Below are 14,599 nucleotides of genomic sequence, written 5' to 3'. Positions count from 1 at the left end.
CCTTGAATTTTGTACTCTGCATTCCACCGCCCTGTGTCCCCAAAAGCTCTCAATAACCAGCTCCCCGTGCTGAAAACCTGGTCACCTTTCAGTTGTGCTGTGACTTACCTGCTCCTCTCTGAGTAGGTCCTGTTGTGGGATGGGCAAGGAGCTAGGTTCAGGGCCAGGGACTGCCCCTGAAGCAGGTAGGTCCAGTGGGATTTCTGAACCCTGAGAGCACATGTCATCAGACCGCTCATCTGGCCGCTCATCAGTGTTGGTACTGCCAACTTCAGGTGTGCCACTGGGGGAAGGCTCACTAGTTGTGCCCTCCTCCCCATCTGATGGGTTCTCTGAGCTGAAGGTAGATAGTGACTGGCGCATGTTCAGGCCCTGAGGCCACCTACGTTGGAAAGATAGGGGCTACTCTGGACTCTGTTGTCTCTTACAGCCCAGAAAGCAAAAGAATGCCAGTACCTCCTGTCCACTATCTCTCACCTCTGGCTTGATGTCAGCTCTACTTCACTGTCCACCTCTCCTTCCTCTTCCTCTGATGAGATGCCTCGTTTCTGCAGGAAAGATGAGGGGACTGGTCAAAAGTGGAAAGAGGGCATTAAGGACCCTGAAGGGAACATAATTGTAACCGATTAAGTAGGGAATGGCTTAAGATCACAGATTAAAATGGGAGATGAGCTATGGACTTAGACCCCAGAGAAGACAAGGAAAAAGGGAAAGGGCTCAGGAACTTTCCCATACTTTACCTGACTTCGGGTGACAGCAGCCCTGTACAGCAGTGCAGCCGGGGTCAAGTGCTGGGCCCCGGCCCGACTTCCTCCCCGGCCCGCTGTCCCTTCCCTTCCAGTTCCCAGCAGCCCCACACTTTCACCAGGCCCTACTGGTGGAGGTGGCTCCCCTTTGGCTCCTCCAGGTGAATCTGGGCTGGTGGAGCCAGGGGCTGAACCCTCACTTGGGGGGGTGTCACCCCGTGCTGGAGGGGGTGAGCCAGGATCTCCAGCTCCCCCTGCGGCACCCCGGCCCCGGGCCCCCAGTGCTGCGGACAGCAGATCAGGGGATGATGAAGACATCTTGCGTAGCAGAAGGTCATGATGGAGCCCACGGAGGGCAGGGGGGCAGGCCTCCCAGCCTGAAGGCCCCCCTCCCAGTGCCCCCGGGCTTCCTGGTCCAGGTTCAGGGGCTGGCACAGCTGTACGAAGCCCAGGCAGGTCCCCACAACTGCCCTTGGCGCTGGCCTTGCGGTGCCGAGTCTTGCCACGCCGACTCCGTCCTGGTGAGGGGGGCCCTTTAGGACAGCCAGGAAGTCCCACCCCACTGAGGGCTGCATCTAGTTTAGGTAGTAAAGACTCTGTCTTGAGGATATCTGGCCTGGTGGGGGAGGGAAAGTACAAGATTGAGATTAACAGACATGTCCACTCAGAACACCCCCTCACCTTGGATAGATCACTGCATCTCTCTCCCTGTCCAAGTATCCTCATTGGCCCCTACCCTGTCTTTCCCCCTGTCATAGTGGAAACCTCAGCTCTTGTGAACTCAGTTCCCACCTTTTGCTATGGGGTGACAGCTTCTGTGGCACATTCCTCTTCTTGATGAGCTTCTCCACTGTGTTCCCATGCAGGAGGCCCCGGGAAGGGTGTGACTTCAGCAGGCCTGGGCACCTCCGTTCTAAAGCTTGTTCCCGCCTAAAGACCCAGCCACTTTCTTAGTTGGGCATATGTCCAGGAAGGGGGATCTGGGCTCAGTTGGATCTCTGGAGTCAGGCATTGCTCGTGAAGCCTTTGGGGATTAGGTACACAAGGACAGGTAGTGTTACCTGAGCAGCTCACGTTCCTTGAGCTCCAGCTGCAACATCAGGGCGTTAAGTTCCATGTACAGGTTGTTGGCCCTTTCCAGCTTCCGTTCATAGTGCTCTCTGATGTCCAAGGCGTGTCTGTGAAGTAGATGCAGAAGGACCCCCAACATAAGCTGGGTTCCCATGGTGCCATAATTATTCCAGTCCCTGTTATTGGTGGTATACACATCCTTGCTGTCGCCAAAATCACCTCCCCGAACACATACCGGAGCTCCTCCCTCCTCCGCATCACCAGCTCTTCTTCTAGGCGATGTAGACAGGTCCCTTCTGACTTAATCTTTTCAAAGTGCAGCTTTACCTCCTCCCGCCACTCTGCCTGGGGATGGAGAGACAATGAGGGGTGAAGGCCATTCCTCTGCTAGGTGCCGGCACTGTCTGTGGATCGGGGCACAGGATTGGAGGGTCTCAGCCTAACCTATTCCAATCCCAATGAAGCCTTCCCACCTCCCCCTCAAAGGGCATCATTTCTGCAAAACTCATTTTCCTACCCACAGCACACCTGGGACTTAAAGTAAGTCTCCTGGGGTGTGGAGAGCACATCAGCTGAGGCGATGTCCAGATGCAGCAGGATCTGTCGGAATGATGGACGATTTCGGGGTTTGCTGTTCCTGAAGCGGGGGGGAACGGAAGTGGGAGAAGAGAATGCCAGGAATTTCATGGAGAAGCAGATAGGAACTAGAGCATCTTTGCCCAGGAAAACCCAATTTTAGGATATACTCAGAAGTCGTCCATGGTCAACTCTACAAAATGGTATATGCTGTTTTTTTAATTTAGCATATCAAAGTCCTGCATTAAACAAATCCATTTAGCTCCATATTTCCCTATTTGGGTGCCAAAAAAACTTTGTTCTGGGTAACTCCGTTAAAAGAAGCACATTGGGAAAACGTTCAACCAAACATTAGAAAAGCAATATTCATCCTTCCCTCAGGGTCTAGGTTCCAAACAAGGGTTCAGAACTCTTCCTCGAGTTCTTAGGTCATCTACTTGATGCCAATTGACATGATCAGTGGCAAGACTGGGCGTTTCATCTTCTCATCTCACCAGTCCTTACTAGCAGCCCTATGCAGAAGATAATGCTATCCTTATTTGGCATATACAGATACAGTTTCGGAGGTGGTTCTAGACTCCAGTCCCTTTCACCCACAGCTCGGATCCTGGGTTCTTAGAAAGTCACATCATGGGACTCTGACCTCTTCCCTGTTCAGCTTTCTGGGCCTGCATGTATCGGTTTTAGGTGCTGGCCATCCCTCAGCAACACCTTGCTTCCCAGCTTTGCCAAGCCCAGTCTCCCAGCCCGGGCCATCCTCACCAGCATTGGCGAAGGAGGATTTTGAAACCATCTGGGCAACTAGAGGGTACTGGCAGATGAAGACTGTTGCTTCCCACACCCCAGATGATGGCCGAGGAGTCTACATCTTTGTAGGGGATCTCACCAGTCAACAGTTCCCACAGCACAACTCCAAATGACCTGGGGATAAGAGGGGACATCACTTGGGAGGGGCTCCCTCTAGAGGCCCTGGTTGCTCTAGACCCATCTTACACTCAAGACTGAGGTACCCCCAGACCCCATGGGCTGGCTCCTCGCCCCTCTCGATCCTCAGCCTGGTCCTTACCAGATATCGACCTTCTCAGACACAGGCTCATTGCGTATCACCTCAGGGGCCATCCATGCTACTGTCCCTGCAAAGGACATCTTGGTGCTCTTGTCACTCAGCTCCTTGGAAGTGCCAAAATCTGAGATCTTCACCACATCATCGTATGTGATTAGCATGCTGGGAGAGAGTGTAGTCAGCTGTGGCCCAGGCCTTTCCGCATAACTCATCTCACTGCAGTAACTACCTTTCTGTTTTAAATCATCTGGTCACCCAGAGACAGGAGGCTCACCACAGCCAGCCCTCCCGAGATGGTCACTTGGGAGGGGGTTCAGAATCTAGGGGATTCTGAGATGGCCACGTGGACTTAGGGTCTGGAAGCAGGGAGATGGCCACACTGGCTTGGGTGGGGTCACCTGCAGGAGACCATGCACATAAGCTGCTCCCTGCTCACTTGCTTACTCACTTGGGGGACTTGAGGTCTCTGTGGATAATCTTGTGCAGGTGCAGGTAGTTCATGCCACCGGCAATGCCCATGGACCAGTCAACCAGCAAGGAGGGGGTGACAGGGCGGCCAGCCCGCAGTACCTCATACAGCTGGCCCTGGGCGCAGAACTCCATGAGGATGCAGTAGCAGGGAGCCTGGGTGCACACACCCCTGGGGGCCAAACAGTGGTATGAAGGCCTTGGCCAAGCCAGCATTCACCTCTTTTGCACCTGGAACCCCCATTCCCACCCACACCATTTGGGCATCCATCTCCTCTGGGAAGGTGGGGGGAAGTCCCTGTTCCCCAGGTGGGTCCCAGCCATCAGCATAGTGTCCCCAGCCTCTGCCCTGGTCCTCACTTGAAGGTAATGATGTTGGGGTGCTTCAGCTTTCGGAGGTGCTTGATGTCAGTCTCCTTGAGGTCCCGCACCTTCTTCACAGCCACTTCTTCCCCGTGGAATCGCCCCAGGAATACAGCACCCTGGGCACCTGAGCCAACCCACTGCAGATCCAGGATTTCCTCAAAGGGGACCTCCCAGAGGTCTATGGGCAGATAGCACAGTGCGACAAGTTTCAGGAAGAGATACACTCAGGGAGGGTGACGGCCAGGGGCAGGGGAAAGCACTGGGTTGGCCGAAATGTTTCAGTGAGGGTAAGGCTGAAAAGTAGCCAGGACAGGCTGAGAAGACTAGGACTGAGGGGACAGGGAGGGAGGGAAACGGGTAGATTGGGAAGAGTCTGAGAAGTCAGAGGCTGATGGATGGATAAGGGACTAGGGCTGGGCTCTGAGGACAAAGGGGGTCATTGGGTGATAAATGGGACTGCCCAACAGATCTCGGGCTCAGGGAGACAGGGAGGGGGCTCTCATGAGGACACTGCCCACCTTCCTGCTGCTGCTTGTGTTCAGTGGAGTAGGCTTTGCCGATCATGGTCCAGACAGGGCGCAGGCAGCCAAAGAGGCCTTCAAGGAAGCCACTGCCGCTCTGGCACTGCAGCCGCACTTCATCAGCTCGAGCTCTGGATGCCCGACTTTCAGGGGACCCAGCGGCTCCCCCTGAGCCCCCTGCTTCCTGTTCATGTAGCTGCAGGACGCTGTTGGCAAAAGGCTCAGGGGGCGGCTCTCCACCTGGGGAGGGGCTGGGCCCACCCCCGCCCTGCCCACCGAGGGGCACTACGTCTCGAAGTACACACTGGGTTGGTGTCAGGTCCTTCTCGGGGGTGCAGTCAGAAGTGTCTGGGTCAAGCTTGCGCATGGATGCCTCGCTGAGGGTCGACACAAAGCCCCCAAAGGAAGGGGAGGGGGTGCGGGTCTCATGGAGGCAGGCCATGGCCTCTGGACCCCGGTGTGGTGGTCAGCGGTGGGCCCTATGAGAATAAAGGAGGGAGGGGCCGTCAAAGCCACAGGTTTACCAGCTAGGGATGCTAACCCCAGAGGGGAGAGGGGTACAGGTTGGGGAGCTGCGCCCACAGCAGCCCTACTGGAAATAACACTTGAGCCTCAGCCTGAGGTACCCATCTTAGCAAATCTGATACATCCAGGCTTCCTCTCAGGCATCTATTAGTAACACAAGTCTTCCTTACTCAGGTATACAGTTAACATACTTGAGTATCATTCTCAGGTAGACACAGGTAACAGCCCCACTTAGTTAAATACTGGTGAAATATGTCGCATTCTGCAGTACGGTGGTAGCAGGAAGGTTAGTTCCCTTCTCCCCGTAAGACTGCTGTAATTCATCTCTGGAGCACGTTTCTTTCACGTGAGGCTTACAGGCACACACGTGCCATAAGAATCTCAGATGTACACCTTTTACCTTGGGTCTCAACCTCAGGCACACATAACACTCGGGCCTCTTACATACTGAAGCACACACAGGTGACACTGGCAGGCCTCCCACTCAGGCACTCTCAAATGACATTTCTGGGCCTCCTGCATGCAGTGATGCACCTGGGCCTCCCATTCAGATACTTACACATGATACAACTCAGGTGAAAGCCTTATCCTAAAGGCTCACACGTGGGCCCCACTCTCCGGTATAGGTACACACACACCTCGGCCTGTCCAAGGTAAGTGCAGGTTGTAACCACACAGCTCCACTACTCCCCCACACTCAGCCCCCAGCCCAGTTGGTGGAAAAGGCAGAACTATCCAGTGGGGATGCAGAAGCTGTAGCAGGACAAGCACTGCTGTCCAGTGCTTCATCCCCCTTTACCCTCCCACCAGACCATCTACCCCCTGCCCCGCCCAAGTTCAGTCAGAGAAGACCCCTGTCTTTCTCTGTCCCATGACCAGCTCCCCAAACAAGGCCAGCTTTCCAGACAATGGAGATTTGTCCCAGTTGAGAGCTGGGTGTTATTTTAAACGCAACCATTAAAAAACCTCCTGAATCCGAGCTTGCCACTGCCACTTACTGGCGGTGTGACCTCTGAGGCTCAATTTCTCCAGCTGTACAAAGGGATAACCTGGGTATTAGGCACAGTGAACTCTTCAGCCTATACCAAACTTGTTCAGAGCTTCCAGGTGTCAACCTGCTCTCCCATCTCCTTCCACATCCAGTCAGTGACTGAATTCCTCTAACCATTCCTCAGAGTAGAGTCTTTCCATAAGGCCCTGCATGAGAATCTCCTGGGAATGCTTGTCAAACATTCTGAATCACAGTGGGAGCCAGGTGGCAGGAACTGCACATAAAAAGGACTCCCTCTCTCCATGATGCAGATATGCATGAAGGTTGAGACCCTCTGATAGCTCTTGTAACACTGATTTCCAGGCCTCTCCCTTGAATACCTTTTCAGTGGGTCTGGGATTTGTATGTTTAACAAGCACCTTACATGATTCTTAGACTGGCATGTTTGAAAGCCATCCTATTCTCTCGTCTCTAGTCTGCGGTTACTGCCTTATAGTTCAGATCTCATCAGCTGTCACCTGGACCTGGACAACTGCCTCTTAAATGATCTCCAAGTTATTCCTCCTTTCCCCAACCCATTCTCCATCTAGCCATCAGAAGGACCTTTCTAAAACAAATTGACCAGAGTGGCTTCCTGCTTCAAACTCTTTAGCAATGCAATGCTTTGGCCCCTCTGGCCTCCACAGCCTCACCTCCCACTGTGTTGGTGTCCAGGCCACACAGAGGAGCCCCACACCAAGCTACATCAGGTTTTGAGCCAGGGAGCGTAATGATAACGCCTAACTCTTGGGGAAAGCTTACTATGCATGTCAGCCTCTGTTATAAGCACATTAGCTCGTTTAATCCTCAAAACTGTAAGTTAGGCACTACTAGCCCATTTTACAGACTGCGGCATACCCATTACCATTGAGTTGCCCCAATTCATGATGACCCCACGTATAACAGAGTAGAACTCCCCCATAGGGTTTTCTTGGCTGTAATCTTTACGGATGGAGTCCACGGGTGGTGCAAATGGTTAAGTGCTCAACTACTAGCCAAAAGGTTGGCAGTTTGAATGCACTCAGAGGTACCTCGGAAATCAGGCCTGGCAATCTGCTTCTGAAAGGTCACAGCCTTGAAAATCCTATGGAGCAGTTTTACTCTGCACACACAGGGTCATAAGTCTGAATCAACTTGAAGGCAACTAACAACAATCTTTCCTCAAGCAGATGGCCAAGCCTGTCTTCCGTGGCACCACTGGGTGAGTTCACACCACTAACCTTTAGGTTAATGGTCCAGCACAAACTGCTACCCAGGGAACCTAACTAAATCATGTTGTTAGGTGACCTCTGGTGCCCTGGCTAATAGGCTGTAGCTCCACCCAGGGGTGGATTAGCCAATAGGCTCGGTAAGCACCGTGCTTCCTTTGCTTACCAGATCATCTGTAGTGAGCAATTTCACATTTTTTCACCACATCAAAGACTCTGCTTCTAAGTATGGCTGGCATCTGTCTCTGCCAACCTCACAGCACCTTCCTACAGAATCAAAGCCTCTTTTCAAATCTGCAGTCCCTGACAGGAGTACATGACCCAGTAAGCAAGGTTAAGCACAGGTTGGCTTACTAATCTGTAGTGAACAATTTCACATGGGTTTCACCACGTCTTTCACCCATGTGAAACTGCTCACCACAGATGATCCGGTAAGCAAAGTAAGCACCGTGCTCCCCTTGCCTATTGGATAACTTGCACCTGGCTCCATCCCTAGCACCTGCTCTGCCTGAAAGGGGCTTCTCATTGCCCACCTCTTGCCACCCAAGTCTCACTTTCTCTGGGAAGCCTCCCAAGGGCAGATTAACCAGTAAGCAAGGTATGCAGGGGCTTGATGTGCTTACTTATAAATTAGTAAGCACAAGTAACCCCCAGTTTACTTTGCTTATGGGTAAGCCCTCCCAACTGTCCCACCCCACTGTAGGTTAATGCCCCTCCTGGGCTGGCACAGCCCCCTGTCTTCGTTTGTCATAGCTCGCTATACTGGCAGCACAGCGGGGTACAGCGTCTGAGAGCCTCGACTTCCTGAACACGGAATCCCACTCATCTGGTACACCGGTGCTTGGCAAGGTTGAACCACTGCTCTACCCCTTCTGGACGATCGTCTTAGGGACACATACTCACTATATATGTATATATTTACGTTAACTTCCTTAATCCTTGTAACAACCCAGTGAAGGGAGGTGGTGTTACTGCTCCCATTATACTCTTGAACAAACTGAAGCTCAGCGGAAATCACAGACCCAGACTCCGAATTCCCACACAAGATCTCGGCAGCTTCACAAGGTGAAGTGTAGCTTGTTATGCAAATTAGTCAAACACAGACCAAGCAACGTGACACACAGGAGATTTCCTCTGGGGGGCTTTCGCCTACGCCTCCCCGCCCCCAAACCGGGACTTCCCTTCTGAACGACCCAGGACGAAGACCAGGGGCTCTCAGACGTTCTCGCCTGGTCAGGATCGGGATCCTCGGGGAGGGGTCAGAGACTGGCCCGCTAGGCCTCCAGTGTTGGATCACCGAAGCCCAAGTAAGGGCCATTCGAAGCGGGGAGGAAGGGGTTACGGCCACAGCGTCCGCCCCCCCCCGCCCCCCGGCCGACCTCCTTCCCGAGCATCACATGGCGCGTGGCTGGGAGTGGGGTGGGGGCTCGGGCAACGGGAGGAGGGGGTCCGGGTGTGGAAAGGGGCGTGGGGAACGCAGCAGGTAGGGGAAAGCGCTGGGCGCTGCGGCGTAACCATGACGACTGAGCCCGAGGCAGCGCGTGAAGTCACCGGGACAAGATTAGCCCAAGGTCACGTGAGCAGCAACGGCGGGGGTGAGGCGGTGCCTGGGCCCCGCCCCTGACCCAGGCAGGCCCATGTGGCTGGTTGCTGGGATGCGTGCGTGAATCGTGGCTGTGCACCCCGACCTCGTCGGTCGGTACCTTCTGTGCCTCCCTCCCCCACCTCTTCTGCAGACATATCTGTGGTTCGGTCTGACCGATTGGTGTTGGAGGGAGGGGACTTGCGAGGGAGGCACTGGGGGTGCAGTGCCACTGAGAAGGAAATGGAGAGAGAGGGGGACAGGACCTAGAGAAGGAGAACACCCAGCGAAAGGAGGGACTTTGTGAGCCATGTACAGAGACCGGAACAGTGAAACTCAGAGAAAGTCAAACCTGAGAAGGATGGATTGAAAAACTGTTTTTTAAAAAGCAGAAGACACAGAAGAGATGAAATGGAACTGAAACGCACGCAGATCACCCCTCCCGTCCTAATTCGTTGTCTGTCTAGAAGCTGAGTTTTGAGTAGGCGCAACACCTGCTTTTTAAGGAATTTTTCAGTCTTCATCTGGTTGTTTGGCAACTAGGAGGTTTAGGTATAGAGAGGGTGACATGCTTAGAGACGCCTGAAGCCGAGCTTCCCTCCAGGCTTCCCCAGAGGTCCCTTTGGTTGATCCAGAGCCAGCAGCTGGGGAGAGAAGCCATTTCACCTGTTTATCTTTTGGGGCAGTGGGAGCAGCCGAAGAAGTAGAAACGGGACCAAGGGAAAGAGGGCATCTGGCCAGGTTTAACCACCCCACCCCCACCCCCATTCTCAGGCTAATGACAACTACTTCCAGATCGACCTGAGAAGTAGAAGTTGGGGGGAAAGCTGAGGCTCCAGGGAGCTGTAGTAAACTGGAGATTCCTCTCTCCCAACACACCCTCCTTTCTTTCTGTTTGCTTTCTCCCTGACCTGCCAGCTGTGTCCCACTGCTCCCCAGCTGGGCCTTGGCGCCAGGGCTTTGGTGGGATAGCATGTCTAGGAGCCCCTGGCCCAGACATTCGGTCACCCTAGGGGAGGGAAGCTGTCTCCCTGACCATCAATTATGCAGGAGGTGGGGGAAGGGCAAGGATGTGACAGGAGGGGGTGGATATCTCCGTCAGTCATTCTGTCAACCATATTTACCAAGTACTTACTATGCAGACCTTTCCTCCAGATTGAGTGAGGGGACAGAGTGCCCCTGAGCCATCCCTCTTCTGGGGGAAGAGGCTCTTCGGGCACCCTGGGAGGCCTACTTCACTTTCCCCATCATCTAAATCAGCAGAGGGCATGAGATGGCCCAGGCCCATAAGCCCAATCTTTGATGCCAAACTCCTTTGACTCCAAATTTCAGCTACAACAAGATTGTTTTGCTGGTGGTTTCCAAAGTGCCCCATCAGAAGGCTGTAGGGGTGGAGTGGGGACAGGGAGTCACCATTTATTCTTCCACCTAGGTTCTCCTGCCTGAGATGTTGGAAGCCTGAGGCAAGGGAACCCTCTGAATTCTCTATGGCTCCCTCCTACACTAAGAGCTGAATCTCAATGCCCAGTTGCTTGTCTGGCTGTCTTGGGGGCTCAGTTTAGAGGCCAGGCCATCTGTCTAAATCTTGGGCTCTTAGGGCTAAGCATTCTCTGCAGTCCTAGACCTCATTTTCCATTCAGGAAAAGTTTCCACTTCTCTCCTGAGTGGGTCAGGGAGGGGGGACTTCAAAGAAAAAGAGACTCAAACCTTTGGAATCCTAGTCCCCACCTCTGCAGGCTTTGAGACCCTGTGGAGGGTACAGGACTCTGACCCTTGATGGCCTGCCTCCTGTCCACTTGGCTTCAGCTTGGTTTTCGTTTTGCTTTTTTAAAGAGTCCATGGTGCTGGCCCCAGAGCTCTTCTCACATGGAACTACAGCTTCTCTCAGTGCCCTCACGAGGGGGAAATACCTTCCCCTGAGAGCCTGGGGAAACCTGGAGGTCACCCCCTAAATCCAGGTCTCCAGCCTCCTCCAGGCCAAGCCCTGAGACCCCTAGCAGCCACAACCTCTTCTTCCAGGAACACAGGCAGTGGAAGGTCTTGAGGCAGGCAGGAGGGTAGTAATATTTAGGAAACAGGAGCCAGCTTTGGGGTTGGAGATCAGGTCCTTTAGAACCCCAGCTTTGCTGCTGATTAGTTTAAGTACAATCACCTCTCTGAAACACCCAGCCCTACCTTATCAGGTGGTGCGAGTGAAGTAGGATGATGTAGGGAGTGCAGTGAGCATGCTGCCTGGCTCCTTGCTTTGTCTTCCTGGTTGGCTGGACACCAGGTCTTTCTTTGTGGATCCTGAAGAGTCCATCTCTTCTGCCTGACCAGATAAAGGGAGACTTGGTCTCCGACCTTCTAGTACCCCAGGACAAATCTCGACTCCAGGTTCCAGTGCAACCAGGTTACAATGGCAGTGGTGTACTAGAGCCCCCAGCAATAATTCCTTTCCCAGATCTTCAGTTCTTCCTCTGCAAATCCTGCCATTCTACTTGCTCTGCACAGAGGGGAAGGCCTGATCCTCTACGCTTCATCCTTGCCCCCTGGCCAATTCTCTTTGGAATCTGCTCTCTCTAGCAGCTACACCACTAAAACCCTCACCTTGATCATGTGGCACAAGATCACCCTCAGTCCCACCTACTAAGGTCTGAGAGGAAGAAGAAGACAAGAGCAAGGTATGATGGTCCAGGCCTTTCCTTCCTACTCAGGACGTCAGGTGGACTGGGACGAAGTTCAGCATATTTTAACAAGTGGTTCCTGAGCTGAACGTGCACATAAAAAGATCTGGATGGACAGCTACCAAAGTGTCACAGCTCTTAGGCAGGTGGCATTATGGGTGTTTTTATTTTCCTCTTTGGGCTTATTATATTTTTTAATATTTCAGTAATTTGTTTTAATTACTTTTAAAATAAATGTATCTTAAATTGAAAAAGAGACAATAAAAATTACAGAGTATTCATCCATTCCTGGCACTTAGCTGAGGACAACTGTGCTTTAGGGGGAGGGTGGCTGGCTGGTGTGGTGGAGAGAGACCAGGATTAGAATCAGAGAGGCTTAGGTTGAGGTCTTGTCCCTATTCCTTACCAGCAGGGTGACCTCAAGTACAAGTCATCTTAACTTCAGTTTCTTCATCTTTAAATGGGGACAATGGTATTTCTCTCACATAGTGGTAATGCAGGATGAGATGTGGTGGGTAAAAACACAGGCTCTGGGTCAGACAGACCTGAGTTTGAATCCTAGCTCTGGCCACATACTAACTTTTTGACCCTGAACAAATTAGTTTTTTGATGATAACACTACCTAACTCTTAGGCTTGTTGTAAGCATTACTGAGATAATCCAAATAAAGTTCTTGGCCCAGTACCTGGCATGTAGGAAGCTCCCCATAAACATTAGCTGTGTGGAAAGTGTCTAACACATAGTAGTAGATTCTTTAAAAATATGAGTTCTCTTACTTTCTTAAAGCAAGAGGCAGTAGGTAGGGTACAGTTGAAAAGGGAGGCAGAGAAGCAAGGTGAAAAAAGGAGAGCAAAAAGAAGAAATCAAAAGGCAAGGGCTATTTATCCTGCATTATCCTTATCCTTCTCTGGAATAGTGTTGTTGCTGTCTCCTTCCCCCTGTCCCCAGTACACACATGACCCTAAGTTCTCCTGGGAGCAAATGAACTAGACCAGTCTCTGGAGTCAACCAACCCCTCATGAAGCCCTTATGTCCCCTGCTGGTATCATCTTAACACTATCCTCTTTTTTCCTCAGCAGGGACTCCTGAAGGGGTTGATTCCCTGATCCTTTCTTTCCCCCCAGGTCCTGGCAGCAGAGAGACGTAGGACTGCCCAGGATGAGCCACTAGGAGAGTCCAGGGCTGTGGGTACTAGAGCTTAGGGTCTTCTTGGCAAAGGCAGGTTTTACCACAGTATCACCATGGAGGGAAAGACAGGGAATAGCAATTGTTTTTTAGAGGGGTTCTGCCATTCTTAGCCATAAGGAGGCCTAGGAAATCCTGAGCCACTTCCTTAACTTGAACTCCCTGCCTCCTCTGCCCATAACTGGGTTTAATTAGGAGATGAGTATTTAGTTGTGTTTTTATGTATGCTGGGAGTTGGGGTATCAAACTGTTGGTCTTCTCTGCATGATCACCTCAGACTCCAATGTGAGTGAGTGGATCAATGCCAGGCTTGAGAGGGCAGATAGTTTTTTTTCACCCTTAAATGTGGGATAGGAGGGAGCAGGGCCCTAAAACCCAGAGAAACTAAAGAAGGCACTTCCTGAATCCCTTCTGCTTGCCTAGCTTGGTATGACTCTCTAGCTGAAAATCATGCTCCCAAAGCACTGGAGTTCATCCTAAGAGGTGGACAGGAAATGCTGTTTAGAGGGAGTTATTGACTGTGGCTGGAGAGGACCATGGCAGGGATGAAGAGACCTCATGTGCACACCCTCCTGGTTGAAGTCCACTTACCTATTCTCTCAAGAGGTAGAAGAGCTAAAAGGTGGGACCTCCCCCCAATTCTAAGGGACACCATTTCCTCCCTCTGTCTATAGAGGCACTGACCCCTTGTTTTCTCTCCCCTCAGCTAAGGCCATGGTTATCAGGAGTCTCAACTCTGTGGAAAGATTCTTGCTTATTTTTAAGCCAAGGAGTTTGAGGAGTATGTGGAGGCAAAGAGAAGTGGTTCTTGAAGGGCCTGAGCTGGGGGAATGGGTTAGGGGAGCCAGAGAAGATGGAAGAAGGAGGAGGGAGAGAGCCATATATAGATGGGGGAGGGGAGGATGCAACAGCTGGATGAAGAAGGTGAATGCTACAGCTGGAGGGGATTGGGGGCATCACAGCTGGAAGGGGAGGGAGACCAATGCCTGGGCATCCAGGAACAGGTGCACTCTGACTACAGTCTTAAGGTCTAGCCTGCTCTCTCTCTCTCTCTCTGTGTGTGTGTGTGTGTGTGTGTGTGTGGTGGGGGGGGTGGGTACAGCAGGCCTTGCCCTTCCTTTCCTTTTCTGGAGGGAGCCAAAACTCTCCCTCCTCTCTCCCCCTTCTTGAAGATGAGTAGGAGGAGAGGAGGATGTTCTCTTGCCCTCTGTCCTTTCTTTAATTCTGCCCCCCAGTCACCCCACCCCCTCCTCCCCCTGCAATACCGTCATTTCCAGCTCGGGAAGCCCTTCGTCTCCAAGCTGGGCCGCGGCGTCCCACCGTTCGTTTCGCCTCCTTCCCATCCCCACAGGCATCGGGTCCAGGTTCCCGGTCCCCCCATCCCCACAGCCTCAGCATCCCCGCGCCACCCCCTCCCCCACGCCACATCTGCATCCCGATCCTCCCTTCGCACCCGGATCCCAGGACCCGGGCCCGTTCCAGCCCTCCACCCCCCGCAACTCGCCCAGGCTCTCACCTCGGGGGCTCGGCGGCCGCAGCACAAAAGGCGGCGCTGCTGCAGCTCCGCTCCGGATGCTGCTCCCGCCTCCTCC

At 52.8% G+C, this 14,599-nt stretch overlaps 1 protein-coding gene across 5 annotated transcripts in view; it reads right to left on the bottom strand.

Moving 5' to 3' along the window:
* MAP3K12 (mitogen-activated protein kinase kinase kinase 12) overlaps nt 1–14,599 on the bottom strand; it is a 19,823-nt gene extending 5,224 nt beyond the window's left edge. The window contains exons 1-14 of one of the 5 annotated variants that reach the window (XM_064284132.1): nt 14,524–14,596; nt 11,332–11,467; nt 4,809–5,290; nt 4,285–4,468; nt 3,905–4,096; nt 3,460–3,618; nt 3,156–3,314; nt 2,346–2,454; nt 2,053–2,162; nt 1,808–1,924; nt 1,539–1,676; nt 741–1,362; nt 478–548; nt 109–382 (exon numbers count right to left, since the gene is read on the bottom strand). In XM_064284132.1, the coding sequence (XP_064140202.1) occupies nt 109–382; nt 478–548; nt 741–1,362; nt 1,539–1,676; nt 1,808–1,924; nt 2,053–2,162; nt 2,346–2,454; nt 3,156–3,314; nt 3,460–3,618; nt 3,905–4,096; nt 4,285–4,468; nt 4,809–5,253 (2,580 nt within the window). In that variant the 5' untranslated portion in view covers nt 5,254–5,290; nt 11,332–11,467; nt 14,524–14,596. Of the gene's footprint in view, nt 1–108; nt 403–477; nt 549–740; nt 1,363–1,538; nt 1,677–1,807; nt 1,925–2,052; nt 2,163–2,345; nt 2,455–3,155; nt 3,315–3,459; nt 3,619–3,904; nt 4,097–4,284; nt 4,469–4,808; nt 5,291–11,331; nt 14,244–14,523 lie in introns of those variants that run through there. The other 4 variants (XM_064284135.1, XM_064284133.1, XM_064284134.1 and 1 more) reach the window with 4 other exon arrangements.

This window comes from Loxodonta africana, chromosome 4 (genome assembly GCF_030014295.1).
Source record: "Loxodonta africana isolate mLoxAfr1 chromosome 4, mLoxAfr1.hap2, whole genome shotgun sequence".
Taxonomy (NCBI): domain Eukaryota; kingdom Metazoa; phylum Chordata; class Mammalia; order Proboscidea; family Elephantidae; genus Loxodonta; species Loxodonta africana.
This window is presented reverse-complemented; position numbering and strand designations above follow the sequence as displayed.